General features: G+C 34.6%; 1 protein-coding gene across 1 annotated transcript in view; it reads right to left on the minus strand.

The window, feature by feature from the left end:
- Cep170 (centrosomal protein 170) overlaps window positions 1-15,787 on the minus strand; it is a 78,519-nt gene that overhangs the window by 5,323 nt on the left and 57,409 nt on the right. The window contains exons 14-17 of the mRNA XM_051186389.1: window positions 15,300-15,534; window positions 6,905-7,052; window positions 4,337-4,507; window positions 1,580-1,668 (exon numbers count right to left, since the gene is read on the minus strand). Of these exons, the coding sequence (XP_051042346.1) occupies window positions 1,580-1,668; window positions 4,337-4,507; window positions 6,905-7,052; window positions 15,300-15,534 (643 nt within the window). The remainder of the gene's footprint in view (window positions 1-1,579; window positions 1,669-4,336; window positions 4,508-6,904; window positions 7,053-15,299; window positions 15,535-15,787) is intronic.

Here is a 15,787-nt window from a genome sequence, read left to right on the forward strand (position 1 = left end):
GTTATTTTATACAAAGCTATACTGGTCAAAAGTTTTTTTTTTTTTCTTTTTTTTCTTTTTTTTTTTTTTACTTAGAATGGTAATTTAAAAATGGCCATCAGATTACAATAAAATTCAAAAGAGTAATTGGGACCAATCTCTGCCATTAAAACACAATACATTTCAAAGCTTATTTCATTTAAAATTAGTACACTAAAATAATTTTTCCAATAAAGTTGTTGGCACTAGGACAAAAATGTCTTACCCATATATACTAAATCCTTAATACAAGTAGCCTCGGATACAAACAGTAGTTTATCACCTGAGGGCCAATTGTCACCAAGCTAGTAGACTAGATGGTGGCAAAGACTACTGGACAGTAGGAACATTCAAACAATTTAAGTGTGAATATGGTTAGATTTTCACTGGGCATCTTGAGTTCATTTCTAAGCTGTGGTCATTCCCAAACCACCATGGCTATTCCCATGCAGAATGCCAGTCTGTATTCTTTAGATTTATTAGTAGTCACACACACTTTTTAATACTTTCCCCATACCACCCCTCCTGAGTATCTGAGATAAAAGTGAACCTTCTGTTGCAGAAGAGTTGTACGCTGTATGAAGATGTGCTGCTGTATGACTGGTGTAATAAAAAGCTGAATGGTCAAGAAAGAGCTAGGCAGGAGGAATAGGTGGGACTTCCAGGCAGAGAGAGCTCTGGGAAGAGGAAAGGCAGAATCGCCAGCCAGACAGGAGAGCAAGCAGGATAGGCAGTACAGAGTAAAGGTAACTGGGCCACAAAAACAAAACAACAAAAAAATGAAAAACAAAAAAATTTAAAAGATACGGGTTAATTTAAGTTATAAAGACTAGTTAGAAACAAACCCACGCTAAGGCTGAGCTTTCATAATTAATAGTAAGTCTTCATGTTGTTTCTTTTGAGCTGACCGCCCAAATTAAAATCTGGTTATATACTACCTTCTTTCTATTGCCTTTTACTCTTAACTACACAGCAAACCATCATATACGATCCTATATTCTGGTTCATCATATCTGTGTCTCAAGCTTGGCATTCAGTAATAAACTTAATAAAAATAAAAATAATCTCATTTCTTCAATTCACTCTTTTTTCTATGAATTTCCCCAAAGGCCTTTGGTATGGGTTACTATATGATCTTTCCCATATTTCCTTCTCAGTATACTGTCACTCTAAACTAGACTCTCACATTTTCATATTTGCCTTCTATGATTAATTGTGAAGAGGTCAAAATAGAATGCAGCAAGTAACATACAGCCACAAATCATTCAACCAAATACATTTAATTTAAAAATATTTACTAATATTTTGTGAAGAAAAATGGCTTTGGTTACTAATAACTGAAAATGTTAATTCTCAATTACAAATGGGTTTATTTATGACTAGGGATATTTGTTTAGCCAACACTACTCCTTATAGCTGAAAAGTAACTGGCAATAACAACAATAAGAATCCACACCAGTGACATCACTAGCTCCTCACAGCTGTGGCACCAGGTCTGAAGCAAAGGGAACAGGAAACAAAGTAGTGATTACAAAGTAGTGATTAGAGGAACACAAAGTACCTAATTTTCCCAGCTGTTTTATCAATAGATTGTCTTATCTTTCTAGAGAACTGAAAGACAGATGACAGTAGCAGATTATCTCCCATGACCTGCAACAGAGAAAAAAAAGCTCATTAATATATACTTATTGAATAACTTAAGAATAATAGCTACAACTCAGTATATTGATGTGTTTATACCAATTTTAATTTAAAAGAATGATATAATAAAAGTAATTAAATTGAGAAAAACCAAAGAATCATCACCAATGAGTTCCTTTGTTAAATAGCTTGTCAAAGTTCCCTATTTTTTTGGTTATCTCATTTCAAAAATAACCCATTTTATCCTCTTTAATTAATATCATGATCCTGCCTCTCATATTTATAATTCACATTATCATAAGTGGGAAAATGTAAGTAAATTACTATATTATTTACTTATTCTTCAGAGACTAGTTAGAGAGACAAATTTTAAAGAATTTACTCAAAGTAGTAAATTTTCATGATGAGAGTTGGCAGGTATTGCTGCAGTTGAGAACCAGGGGTAAAACTAAGGGTCAGCAAACTTCTGTCATTGCATGCCACTGAGAGATTTTAGGCTCCGATGATCTCTGGCACAACTTAGTTCTCTGCTGCAGGGAGAAGACAGCCACAGAGCAGGGAACAAGACAGCTGTGTTTAAGACAGGTAGCTAGCTGAGTTAAACCTAAATCACAAAAGACAAAGCAAGAGTAGGAGAGTACAAGGACCCAATTTGATTCTAGAAGTGGCTTCCAAAATAGCCCTATAGCTGTCAGAACTAAATGTGAATTCTCTAAAAAGAACCCATAATGATAAGACACAACTTTGGATAACAAAATGCTTTAAAAAAGCAACAGAACATGGTTTAACAATATAACACAGAGATGCTATTAAATACTGTGTAAGAAAGCAGGTAAACCACTCTAGATTTTATAATGCAGTACTGTAAGAACTGTGAAGTAAGCTCAATAGTATGATAGGAATAGGAAGTTCTCATGACACAGACAGATCTGGATAAAAGGCTTAGTGAGTAAATATAGAAAGCCACAAGAAAAAAAAGGAAAGGAAAAGTAGGAATTATGGGATTTTTAGGCCTTGAGGGAACAGATGGAATAAAAGTGAAAATATATATATTAAGAAGAAGAAAGGTACAGCATTCTATGGAAAGATTACCATAGAACAAGGTTTCTCTTTTTTTTCTACTCCATAAATTATAGGTCAGTGTTACAATGCATTAAACTTCTGATATCAACCTTAAGATGACTTCACAGAAAATATAAACTTCTTCCTCAAAATTTTACTACATTTAGAAGAATTTGTCACCTCATACCTAAGGAACACAATGAATATGGGTAAAGAGAATGGATCCTTTTGTTTATAGAAAAACAAATTAACCACTATCAGGGTTCAACAGAAAAATTATGTTGTGACTGCCTCTTAGGGAATGGCATTGCAACTCTGCAGCTTTCTTATTGGTGACTTCTGTTCAGTACTACTAAAAGCATTCAGTACCAATCATAGTGGAGTAAATCCACAAAACAGTATTTGTGAGGGAGAGGCAGGAGGATAACAGCTGAAGATCAACTGTAGCTACATGGTACTTGAGGCCAGCCTGGGCTACATGAGACCCAGTCTCCAGAACCAACAAAATGATTAAGAAAACAAACAAATAAAACACATTTTTTCCCTGTTTGATTTTTTGAGACATGGTTTTTCTGTGTAGCCTTGACTGTCTTGAAACTTTCTATGATGACCAGGTTGGCCTTGAACTCAGAATTCTGCCTGCCTCTTCATACCAAGCCTTGGGATTAAAGGCATGTGCCACCAGACTTGGCAATACAAAACATTTGTACACACTAGTATTTAGGTCCTTGAACCCAGGGATCCAAAAGTACAGACTTGATCAGTTCCCTTTTGTGAATGTCTTGTTGCTATAGACTTCCTCTACTAAGCTCCGCACACTGATCTCAATTAGCCCTTTGCATGGTGCTATTTCAAATGATGTACGTGTGCGTGCGTGTGTGTGCGTGTGTGTGCGTGTGTGTGTGTGTGTGTGTGTGTGTAAAAACCCCTCTATATCCCTGATTTTTCCTAAGCTCTTTTCATCTATTTTTCCATTGGCATGAACCTGTCTGTTTGTGGGTTTTCAATGGCATTCATTTAGAGACAGGTCTTTCCATGTTATACCCAGCCTGCTCTCAAACTCCAGAGCTCAAATGATTAAAAAACCTGTACGTGTATCCACGTGTTTACTACTATACCTACTAACATATTCATTAACAACAACAAAAAAGGTTTTTGTTTGTTTGTTTGTTTTTAATGTGTGTATTTTTTTCCCCTGCCTTTATGTAGGTACACATGTATGCTTACTGACCAATGAGATCACAGGGTGTCAGATCCCCTAGGACTGGACATGGGTGTGAGCTACTATCTTGGTGCTAAGAACCAAGCCTGGGTCCTTTACAATAGCAGCAAGAACTCTTAACTATGGAGCCATTTTCTATTCCTATATTCATTTAAAAAAAAAAAAAAAAAAAAAAAAAGATTTAATAGTTTTTTGTTTTGTTTTGTTTTATAAATAGTGGCTATTAGGTTAATTTAGAATTAATCTTGACTCTTTTATACATTATTAATTAGTTTGGACAACTCTTCTCCTTAATAATGTATTAACAAATTCGATACCCCCAAAGTAACTGGGACCTAATGGCACAGTAAGGATGCCTTTTCCCCTTATGTTAAAAGTTTGCAGTTTGCTTACTTCATCCCTACTCCAGGTTCTCCGTCTTGTAATTGTTAGGTGATCAGGAGGCTCTGCTGCCTGAGGTCTTGAATCACCAGATCGGCCATTGTTTCCTTCTGGTGTTTTAGAATGAACTAATGGAGGTATCTTTCGGAAGTTGAGGCTTTCATCAAAAACACGGTCAACCAACTAGGAGAACAAAAGCAAACCCTTATGAGAACAGATAGTAGCAAGTATAGAAATACTGGCATTATACTTCTTTTTTATATTAGAGAGAAGTTATTTCATTTTCAAGTAGTAACAGAAGCATATCTTCAATAAACAAATTACTTTTTAAATAAGCACACCAAACAGGTTTCTTCCATAAACTAGATGCTCATCTATACTGATCTTCTTTTCAGAACCAGAAATATTTAATTATGCTAAATTACTCTTGCATGATTAAGATGTTCTCCAAAGGAAAAAGAGATGATAAAGAGAAAAACCCCTGAGCCATGTAGGTGGACAATGAGTTCACTTTACTCACATTGCCTTACCAGTATAAAACAATGTTTCTTTTTCTTTTAGTTTTCTATCTTGTTTTTTCCTTTTTTTCCTCCCCAAATCCAGGTGCCAAATTTTCTTCACAAGACACATAAATGGCAAATTCCAATTATGTTTACAAAAGGAAACAAAAATTAATCCACATAATAAGTATTTGGGTCTTAATCAAATTTTTAACAGTGATAGAGAACATATAGCTTCTTACAGTAAACATGGTGTCCTGCCACCTATAGTGAAGACTATGGACATGCAACACCAAGTAATAGGTTTACCAACCAGAGAACTATGTAACATTCTGAAATAAAGCAAAAGGAGAATGGGAATCTAGTCCATGAAATATTTCAGTAATTTTACTGGGTCTCAGTGAATGAATAGCTATGTTAGGTCAAATTTAGTTAAAAAGCTGAGAAAATAACATTATTTAACTGTACCAGAGACATGTGTATGTCTTGCCACCATGACTCTTTTCAAAACCAACAAATAATTTTTATACATTTATAACTGATCAGTGTGGTAACAAAACTCTACACAGATTAATGAAATATCATTTATTAAATTAGAAAACATACAAACAAAAAATAAATAAGAAGTGACCATTAAGGAGCTTTATAAGAAAAAATGTGACAAAAAGCAACTGAGGAAAAGATTATCAGCACAGGTTACCAGAATTAAATGCCCAAAAGGCTAGGCATGTTTGGTTACTATTTAGAACATTTAATACGATAAAGAAGTGGAGTTATCAGAATGAGGGGCTGGCAACATTGTTCTGTAAAGTGGCAGATTTAAATGTTCTCGGCTTTGCAACCATACAGTCTGTCTGAGAACTCAGTTTTGCACTGCAACACAGAAACAGCCATAGAAAATAGTTAGGCAAGCGAGAACGGCTATACTATAATAAAAATTTATGGTACTGAAATGTGAATTTAAAATGTTTTTCATGTTATAAATCACTATTCTTTTCAATCATTTAAAAACATAAAATCTATCTCTAGCTTTTAGGCCATATAAAGACAAACTCATTCCTTTAAAGGCGAACTCTTTGGCTTAGACTTTGGCTCAAGATGAAAATAGTCAGCATGGCTAGAGAGTATAGTCAATCTTCCTTATCTGGAGATTCAACTAAGTTGAATTTTTTAATGCTGTGTGCTTACTAGAGATATATGGACATCTTTCTTGCCACTCACCATTCTCTAAACAACATAGCCTAACTATTTTGATACTATAATAGGTTTAGTTAATAACCTAGAGATGAGGGTAAAGAGTAAGGATGCCCATAGCCTACATGTAAACCATTTATTCTACAGAGTAGAGACTGAAACATTCTCCAGTTTTGATGTGTGCCTTGGAATTAATGAAAACAGAGGGATGAGACACCACTGTATCATCTGTTTTAAGAGAAAGGTAGTTTGCGAAACAACATTATGCAAGTACTATCTCCTGGAGCTATACTGGCGGAGGCCATGGTTCTGGGTGGAAAACAGTTTACAAATTCTAACTTGTATTCTAGAATTTGTAAGAATATTTGGAGGACTTATAAGTATTTATAAGATAGTGTTTGCATAATATACATTTTAATTTATTTAAAAACAATACTGTGTATATCTGTCAAAAAATTATGATTTTTAAAGGCTGTAGAAGTTTTCTCTTTCTTTGCTATTAACTAGTAATGACTATTTCTTTTAATTGGAGTATTTTCATGTCAAACTTCACTGAAACCTTACACAGTCATTTGAACTTCAGTTTATTTTCCAAATAACATTTACATTCACATTTCAAGTAATGTTATAGATCAGGAATCAATAGGCAAAGTGCTTATAGCTAAATAATTTTCTATTTTTATGTTAATAGTAGACCAAATATTAGCCTTTTAGTCTGTTACTAATTGTTATAAAACATAAATTTGTTAAAGCAAAGTTGGAAAACACAGAGCCACATGCAGACAGGGAGGGTGGACATAACTAAAATAAACTAAGCAGAAAGCTAAAAGCAAAAGAAATTAAGAAAAGGAAGAACCTTATGCATTTCTCCATGAAGATCTCCTACCTCTTCTCTAGTGTCTATGGCAGAGCCAGGGGTGGTGGCAGCAGTGCTTACTGTGGTACTAGGGGCAGTGCCTGAGGAAGTCACTGAATCTATTTCTCCTGCTACATCGTTGATCTCCCGAGCAATGAGAGCAAGATCTTGGCTGATCCTAGAAACAGTTTTAGAAAAGAAATGTAATTTCATTTAAATAACAGCTTTAGCAACAATCAATTTTGATAGTCATATAACTCATACATATAATTACAGATTTACATCCCTGAATTAATATTATTTGAAAATGTTCTTTACAATTTTGGTATATATACACACACATGCATGCATGTATGCACACGTACACATGCACTTTTAATTTCAAATACTAACATTAACGAGTTAACGTCTAAATAATGTATCTTGAGAAATACATTTTGAATACTCTAAAATACAGTTAATGTTAATGTTGGTATTAATATGTCATAGAGATCTTATATTTAGAAATGGCAGAATCCAGGAAGTATCTGAACATGGGTAACAAGAAGCAAGGATATTATTTTCACTAACCTAACTGATGCTGATCATTTAATTATAAATACAAGCAACAGACTACAGTGTAGTAACGCGGTTAAATAAGGATCAGGATAAACAAATAGGCCGAATAGATGTTTATTCAGGGAGAAATAACTTATAACCTAGACAGATGAACACCAGGAAATTCAACCCGATCCTCTCCTGTCCGAGTCACGCCAGAAAGAGAGCCTTTCCTGGCTCACCTCCGACCTCCTTCCACAGGTCACTCGGCCCATGGCTCCACCCCCAATGGGCGTGGTCAGTGCCACAGAAGGACTATCTCACTACAATTCCCCTTTTAGTCTAAAGAAAAGATTTAGGCTTAATACAAAACTATATACAAAACAGTGAATAACAAGTGTGCTCTAAGAAAAGGAAAATCGAGAACAAAATGACCTATATATCTAGTCCTAGGGTGAGGGCATATTGGAGTTTACAATAGAGTTGTCCTAAGCTGGAAAACGTAAGTCTAGTACCTAATATATCTAACTAGGAAGAGAGAATAATAGTTGTGATAGTTTAATCTTCAACCTCATCAAGACCTGAGAAGGAAAATAACAATACTAGAGTAGACAGGAAATGCAGATGGACAACTTCCAAAAGGTGCAGCAAGGACAGAAACAGCAAGCCACCTGAACAGTCACCCTAGGTCTCACAGCGACGTTGGTACACCCAGATTTGGCTAAGGCCAAGAGGACTTGACAGACCACAACAACAGCAGGGAGGTAGAATGGCTGTCTTACCCTGACTTGGCAAGGTCAAGCAGTCTTCTATATTTGTCTCCTGCAAGCACATAGGACTGCATGTCCAAATCAGTGGTCAAGGTGGGGGCAATTCTTTGCCCAACAGGCCATTAGCTGAGGCGAGATTGAACTCCAGCAGGAGCAACAACAGACTAGGCTAAGGACTTTTGTCACCAACAGAAATCACACTATAGTTATTTATAGGCATCTCAAAACATTATTTATAGTGATTACTTTTACAAACTTATATAGCCATTAAAAACCCAAACTAATGACATTAATAAGGAACCATTAACTACTGTATTGTTAAATATTTTCATAAATGTATTCTAGCACTACTGAAATTATTTGTAATTCTATGTATTTATGCAATTGAAATCATGCAATTGGAAATGCTAAGAGAGCTGCCCAAGCTTCACTGAAGAGGACTACGGTAATGAGAAGTCAAGAACTCTGAAGCACTGTTTTACACCATGGCAACATTTTCTACTCTCTATCATGCCATCTGAGGACCATAATGTTCTTCTGAAGTAGGACTTAGCTCAACTTGTTAATAAACAAACTATTAGAAAAGCTTAGTGACCTGCTTATGCCTGCACAACTTAAAAGGACTAGGTCCTAGTTTATCACTCAAGTCTATGAAGCCTTCTGTGTTCGCTCACATGGGTTCATTAAGGAACTGTAGTTTTTTTCTGTTTGTTTGCCTGGTGTTTGAAACACACTTGCTAGCCTGAAGACTGAAACTTTCAGCAATCATCCTGCCTCTGCCTCCTGTATCCTGGGATGACATGTGCACCACAGCATCTGGCTCAACAGCATACCAGGCAAGCACTCTACCAGTCACACCTGCAGCTCAATTCTGGTTAGTAGTGACAAAAGTGAAAACAGGCTCCTCTTAGCATTTAAAGAAATTCTTTTAATAAAGAGAAATAAAAGAATTCTGTTACTGATATTCCCATATATCTTTAAAAAGATTTCAATTCTTAGAATTTTTCCACATTGTATATTTGTTGGACATAAAACTCAATATGGTTTCTTCCATAGAGAAGGTTCTAGAATGATAGAATAAACTTAAAAACACATGTGAAAGTTCAATTTTTAAGGATTCAGGCATTATGCTGGCCTGCCCCTGTCAGCTGGCAGAATGCACTCAGTACTCTGGTCAGCCCAGGGTTCCATGAGTACTAACTAGTCTGCAGGCAGGGTGTAATGGACCCCTTTAAAAGTCAGACCCTTGCCCACTTACCCTCTCTTTTGCCTTCTCTTTTGCTCTTTCTCTCTCCTGCTTTCGGTTGGCCACCAGCTACCCCTGCCGTCTTCTTCTCTCCCCCTCTGTTCCCTTCTCCCTCACTCCCCTTTTCTAAATGAACTCCCTCATTTAAGCTCTATCTGCGGGACGTGTTATTTCCTCCCGCCTGGGTCACTCTCACCTACTATGCTCTCCCATATTGTCCATTACTTTGGGACCCCATTCACTTGGGACTCTCACTCGGGAACATCACTTATCCCCACCCCTTCTCCAGCTTTTATTCTTATAACTGTAACTAAAGAACAACACAAATAACTTTCAAAGTACAAAGAAACATTTTAAAAGTTATATAAAATATGGACTTAAATATCTTCTTAAAAATTTCTTTTAGATTTATAAGTATGAATGTTTGTATTACTATGTGTACCCAGTAAATGTGCCCGCGTGTGTGCGCGCACACACACACACACACATATATATGTACATGCACACATATGTGCACAAACCATATACAGCGTGGTGCCCAGAAGTCAGAAGAAGGTGTTAATGAAGGTTGTGAGCCACCATGTAGGTGCAAGGAACCAAATTTGGGTCTTCTGTAAGAGTAACAAATATTTTTAACCTCTGAGTCATCTCTCCAGTCCCCAAATGTGGGTTCAAACAATATTCAAGTAGTACAGCAATTGTGTAAAAATTTGGCCAATTTTAAAAAAAAAGCTGTGTTGTAATTTATGAGTTGACAGATATGTAAGGTGATATATTGTGTGTGTGTATTTCCTTGTAAGAAACTGCAGATTTTCTCTTTTATGCCAGTGCAAAAAGGCAGGGGAAGACAGCAAGTATTATTTGCTAGGTACCACTCCGGCCTGAGGGAATAGCACTGCTGAAGTTACAGGGTCCCATGTTGTTCTTAGAATAAATAATGAGCACCATTGTAAGGAATTTTCACATTTACCATCTCATCTACTCCTCACAAGTACCTTCTAAGTGAAGTATTTATCATCTTATTTTACCAATGATAAAAATGAAGCTTAGAAGTCAATGTGAACTTTGTAGGCTAAGGACACAGGGAGTAAGAATATCACTAGACCTTTGCATTATACCACACTACCATGCAATTTTTCAAACTTAACTGCTGATGTGCTTGAGGACAAGCTGGGATATGGTTAAGTAAGATAGATTTAACAACCCTAAACTGAAATTACTGGATCTAAAGTGCTAACAGCACAAATGGAAAATTCTGTACCTGATACTATTCATAAGTTTCAGTCAAACTCAGGCATAATAAAAACACCACATAATACTATTTTCAGGCTATATACATAGAGTACACATGAAATAAATTTTGTGTCTAGAATTGTGTTCCCTTCCCAAGATACCTCACCACGTATACAAAAACATTCTAAAAAAAAACCCAAACCACAAACAGTTTCAAGTACTTTGAATAAGATGCCTAATCTGGGCTATAAATTCTTTCCTGAAATAAAAGAACTAGGTTGAGAAACAGAATAAAAAGGTTTGAAGTGATTTTTAAGAACACAAGCATCAGTTTACTTATTAAACAAATCTACATTTTCTTTGCAGATACTTATATAATAAAACATGTTATTCATTGAAAGTTATAAGAATAAAAAGGAAATAAGTTATCCTCATTTATTAGAAGAAAAAACTGTAAAAATAACAGATTCTCATGTATGTACACCATATAATGTTCAAAAGGTATTTCTTTTATTTGCTGGCATCTTCTGTACATGACTGCTCTATCTTAGAAAGGTAATTCCCATCTTAAAGTTGATTCAGATAACAACCTATTAGTAAAAATTTAAGCAGCTAGTCTGGTGTGGTGGCACATATCTAATATAAACACTTGAGAAGTAAAAGCAAGAAAATCAGGAATTCAAGGTCATCCTCAGCTTAAGCTTGAGGCCAGCCTGGACTGCATGAGACCTTGTCTCAAATACAGACACAAGCAAGCCCTCAGCATTCACTACATGAGTTACTACAAGAAAATTTGTGAGGAAAATACTAAAAAAGAGTTATGGAAATATTCCAAACAGAAATGAAGCACCTGTTCAATCTAGATAATGGGTCTAAGTCATGCAGTCACCAAACTATAGAGTTCCAACTTAACTTGTGATGTATCTATCAAACTATGTTTCTTTACATGTAGTGCAATGTTCTGCTTTTAAACTGTGCTCCTCTTCTCATTCCTATCCCCTTCCAATCTGTTACAAGAAATCCACAAATAGCAAACTATTTTAATTGGGGCTATATTATATAGTTTCCTTAGCAAATATCAAAAATTAAAACTTGCCAATTTAAAATCTAATACACAATCCATATTCTATTCCATTTTCTTTAACACAAAACTTTAAGAGGAAAACATTCCAAAGATCAAAAATAAAAACCAAGTGTAAAGATCAAGAACTCTGCTAGTTCTTTTATACCAAGCAATTAAAAACTGCCATCACATTTTATGTTACTTTGTAGAAGGAATTACATTTCAAAAGTGAAGAGAACGAAATGTACCTTGGGTCTGCAAGTTTATGATTTTCATGCATACGCTGCTAAGTGACGACACTTTATTTAATACATTAGAGGTTTGTTTTCTTTAGTGAATCCTATAAATATATTATTATAGACTTACAAGTATACTAAAGTTTAAGAAAGTACTTTAAGAAACTTTTTTAGTACTAAGAAACTACAGAAAAGTTATAAAGTACTTTTACTATAAGAACAATATAAAATTATAAAATTATTTGAGTTTGAACAGAAGATATGAACCTTCCTTGGTCGTGATTCTATAATAGTCTAGCAAAAAAATATTTTGTAAACTGTTAAATACAATGTGGGCCTTAAACTACAAATGGATTCGCATAAAGTTTGAAAATCAACTATCACTATTTCCTCTGTTTTTAAAATGTAACATGTATTACTAACTTATTATTAATGTCAAACACTAATGCTAGTACTGGTATTACATACCAACCACAGATTTACAGTTTATGGTAGAAAAGGATATGAACCTAAGACTGATTTTATAGTCCATTTCTAGAACATTTGGTTACATACACTTCAGCTCTATAGTTTGGGGTTCAGCAGGGTTCAGTCTGTTCACCATCTCTTGTGATACCATTTAGTACCATAGCTTTTAATTGTTTTGTTTGTGAATGGCCTCTACAACAGATTCCAACTCCAACTGGCCTCCTATGTTTCAGCACTAAAATATGACTATGTTATCCTCATGGGAACACTTAAAAATCTTGAATTAATATATAGAACACATATAAAGAATTCAAGTATATATAAATATGATGCAAAATAGCATTCTAGAGGTATATATAAAAAAGAACATAATATTGTAAATCATAGCGCTAAAATAAAATACTATATTGGCTTTAGTTTTAAATGTTTTAATGTAGTATCTATAATGAACCAGTTGTTGTCTCTGAATGCACTTAATTAGACTTCAAAGTATAATTAAATGATATAATACATATGTAATAATGAATTTAAAACACAATAATACTGCTAAATTTCTTGTGATTCAAATGTGAATTATATATTCTTCCAGTATATCTTTTTCTGTTAAAAGTGTTCAGTCATTTGCAAAGGTAAACTCTAGCTTAGTATTTATTTAATGTAGCTTCCTCTACCTTAGTATTTATAAAACCATTAAACCTATCAAATTCCTGCTGGAAGGAAACTTCTCTTATGTTGTACTTAGGCACATGGATCAGGAATATCTGAAAGAAAATCTTCCTTTACAAACTGAAAGACCAACTATGCTGTATGTTGCTTATATGTTTTCTATGCTGGATTAACCTTGTTTTTATTTAAATACAGGTAAAGAATGACAAATCAAACATGTTTACATTTAAAAGAAGAGAGATAAATCTACTCAAGCACAAACAATTTTTGTAATAAAGTTTAAAATTACATTTCTCTATTACAAGAATCTCAAGTATTCTTCAAAGCTTAGTGAGTTGTGTTTAAGTGACAGTAACATTTCATTAAAAAAATTATTCCTTTTATTTAGCTTGATTTAAAGCCTTTGAAGATAATTTTTCTTATATTATTCTAATTTATCATTACTCCATTAGAGCACTAAACATCAATTTCCATCCTTTCCCCCAATAGTTTTGATTATCCTCCCTTTTCTATTTTTTTTTTCCCACGGGGAAAAAAAGTTCTTTTAAAAATGAAAATCTCAGAGGCTAGAAACTATTAACACAGTTCTACTGAAAAACAGAGGTAACCAGGGATGAAAACTGTTACCCTCAACAGCTTAGGCTCAGAATCCTCTAACAGAGACAACAGCAATCCCAACACTTACAATAAATAAAACCAAGGGAGAACAATGTCTGGAGCTGCCGTATTCCTTCTTTTAAGTTCACTCGCCTCTATTTGGATTAATGAAAGGTTTGACCCCCAAAAGTAAAAGGAGTTTGGTTTCTCTAACTTATGACAAAGAGAGTATGAGGGAAAGCCTTCTGAGGAGACAGATATGTTCTAGTTGCTTTTGGTACCACTGGACCTTGTGTAGCCAGAGGAGACGATGACAAGCCCACAGCTAGACTTGCTGGCAGCTGTGATCAGAACAGAGAGAGCAAGTCAGGATTCCTGACTATACACATATGTGGGCCCACAATTCACAGATACCTTTTCTCTAATTAAACAACTACTCTAAAAATTTTAGTACATAGTCTCATTAAAAACCTGACCACAAAAGTCAACAAAGAAAAAACATCGAAGTATGGTAAAATTTGCTGCTACTCTGAAAGCAATCTGAACTACCATACACACATTGATAAGGTTGCTAAGTATAAATTTTACTGTCCTAATGGACAGTATGTGTCCTAATGGAAAGGCAAAAATAATTAGCACATGACATAGTAAAAATTTTTGGGCAGCACAAGATTACTGCAATAAAATTTACAAGTCTTAGATTAAAAAAACAAAATCCTTAAGATTTTAGCTACTATGGCCTCTGTTGAGTCTAAAATGTTTAACTGCGGTGTTACTAATTATATGTGCAATGTGAGTTTTACTTTCTGAACATATTTAAATGATATTGTAAAAAGTCATTTACTATTCAAAACAGTCATGTTTTGACTAAAAGGCTAAACTAACTGCATTTAATGAACTTATAAAAATGTAAGCAAAACCAGGCAAGGTAGAGAAAACATACTATAACCCCAACATTTGAGGCCTACAAGGAAGATCCCAAATTCATGGCCAATTCAGCTTAGATTTTATGGCAAAACTGTCTCAAAAACCAAACAACAAAAAAAGGTTTAAAAAAAAAAAAAAAAGCCTACTCAAAATTGCCCAGTAACATTAGTAGCCCATCTGAAACAGACTGTTCATTTAGATTAGATTAAAAGTAATCTGTACATTGCCCAAGCTAATGTTAAGTATGTGGAATTATACCATCTTTCAAAAGTTACCCTTACCAGCATATCTATTAAAAATCTTAGAAAATGGGAAGGAGGATTAATAATTAATCATCAATTAATATATTAATAGTGTATTGATGTATTACTGTTATTTATAATTAAATTAACATTTAATTAAAACTGGGGGGATTTCATTTCTTAGACAATTTGTACAAAGAAGGGAACTTATTAACCTGCAATGTTTATATTTTTCTCAATTCCTTTTATATGTGTATGTGTGTGTTTCTGAGTATATGTTTGTTCACTGCATAAAGCAGGAGCCTGTGGTTGTGGTAGACAGTCATGAGCTGAGATGTGTGCTGGGAACCAAACCCAGGTCATCTCCTTAGCCCTTAGCCTTAGTCAGCTCTCTCCAGCCCCCAACAACCTACAACGCTGATAAGAGATTGAGAACCAACCTGGCTATCTCTTCCCGATGGGCAGTCCAATCTCGGATATAGTCTTCCTGTTCTTTAATTCGGTGCTTGAATGAAGAACTAGCAGGCATTGCTGATCCAGTGCTCTGCATGCGAGTGGTTTTCAGGGCTGGAGAAGTACGTAGACGAGTATGTTTAGGGGAATTACGGTTTGATCCAAATTCATCTTCTGAGGTGGAAGCATAATCAGTAGGAAAGCGCCTCCATCTTGAATTTACTAAATTAGTTTAATTATTAAAAAGAGAATTATTATGTTATCATTTTAAAAAGATAAAATAAAAATCATGATTTCAAAATCACCATGAGAGATCATCACACACAGCACAAGTTTCAGTAACTGACATATACACACCTCACAAAAAACTGTACTCTACTACTCCTCAAGATATGTTTATATTTTGGTAAATTAAAAACAATGGATAATTAAAAAACACTTGAAAGACCAGTTTTTTTATAGTGTAGTGAATAAA

This window comes from Phodopus roborovskii, unplaced genomic scaffold (genome assembly GCF_943737965.1).
Source record: "Phodopus roborovskii unplaced genomic scaffold, PHOROB, whole genome shotgun sequence".
Taxonomy (NCBI): Eukaryota; Metazoa; Chordata; class Mammalia; order Rodentia; family Cricetidae; genus Phodopus; species Phodopus roborovskii.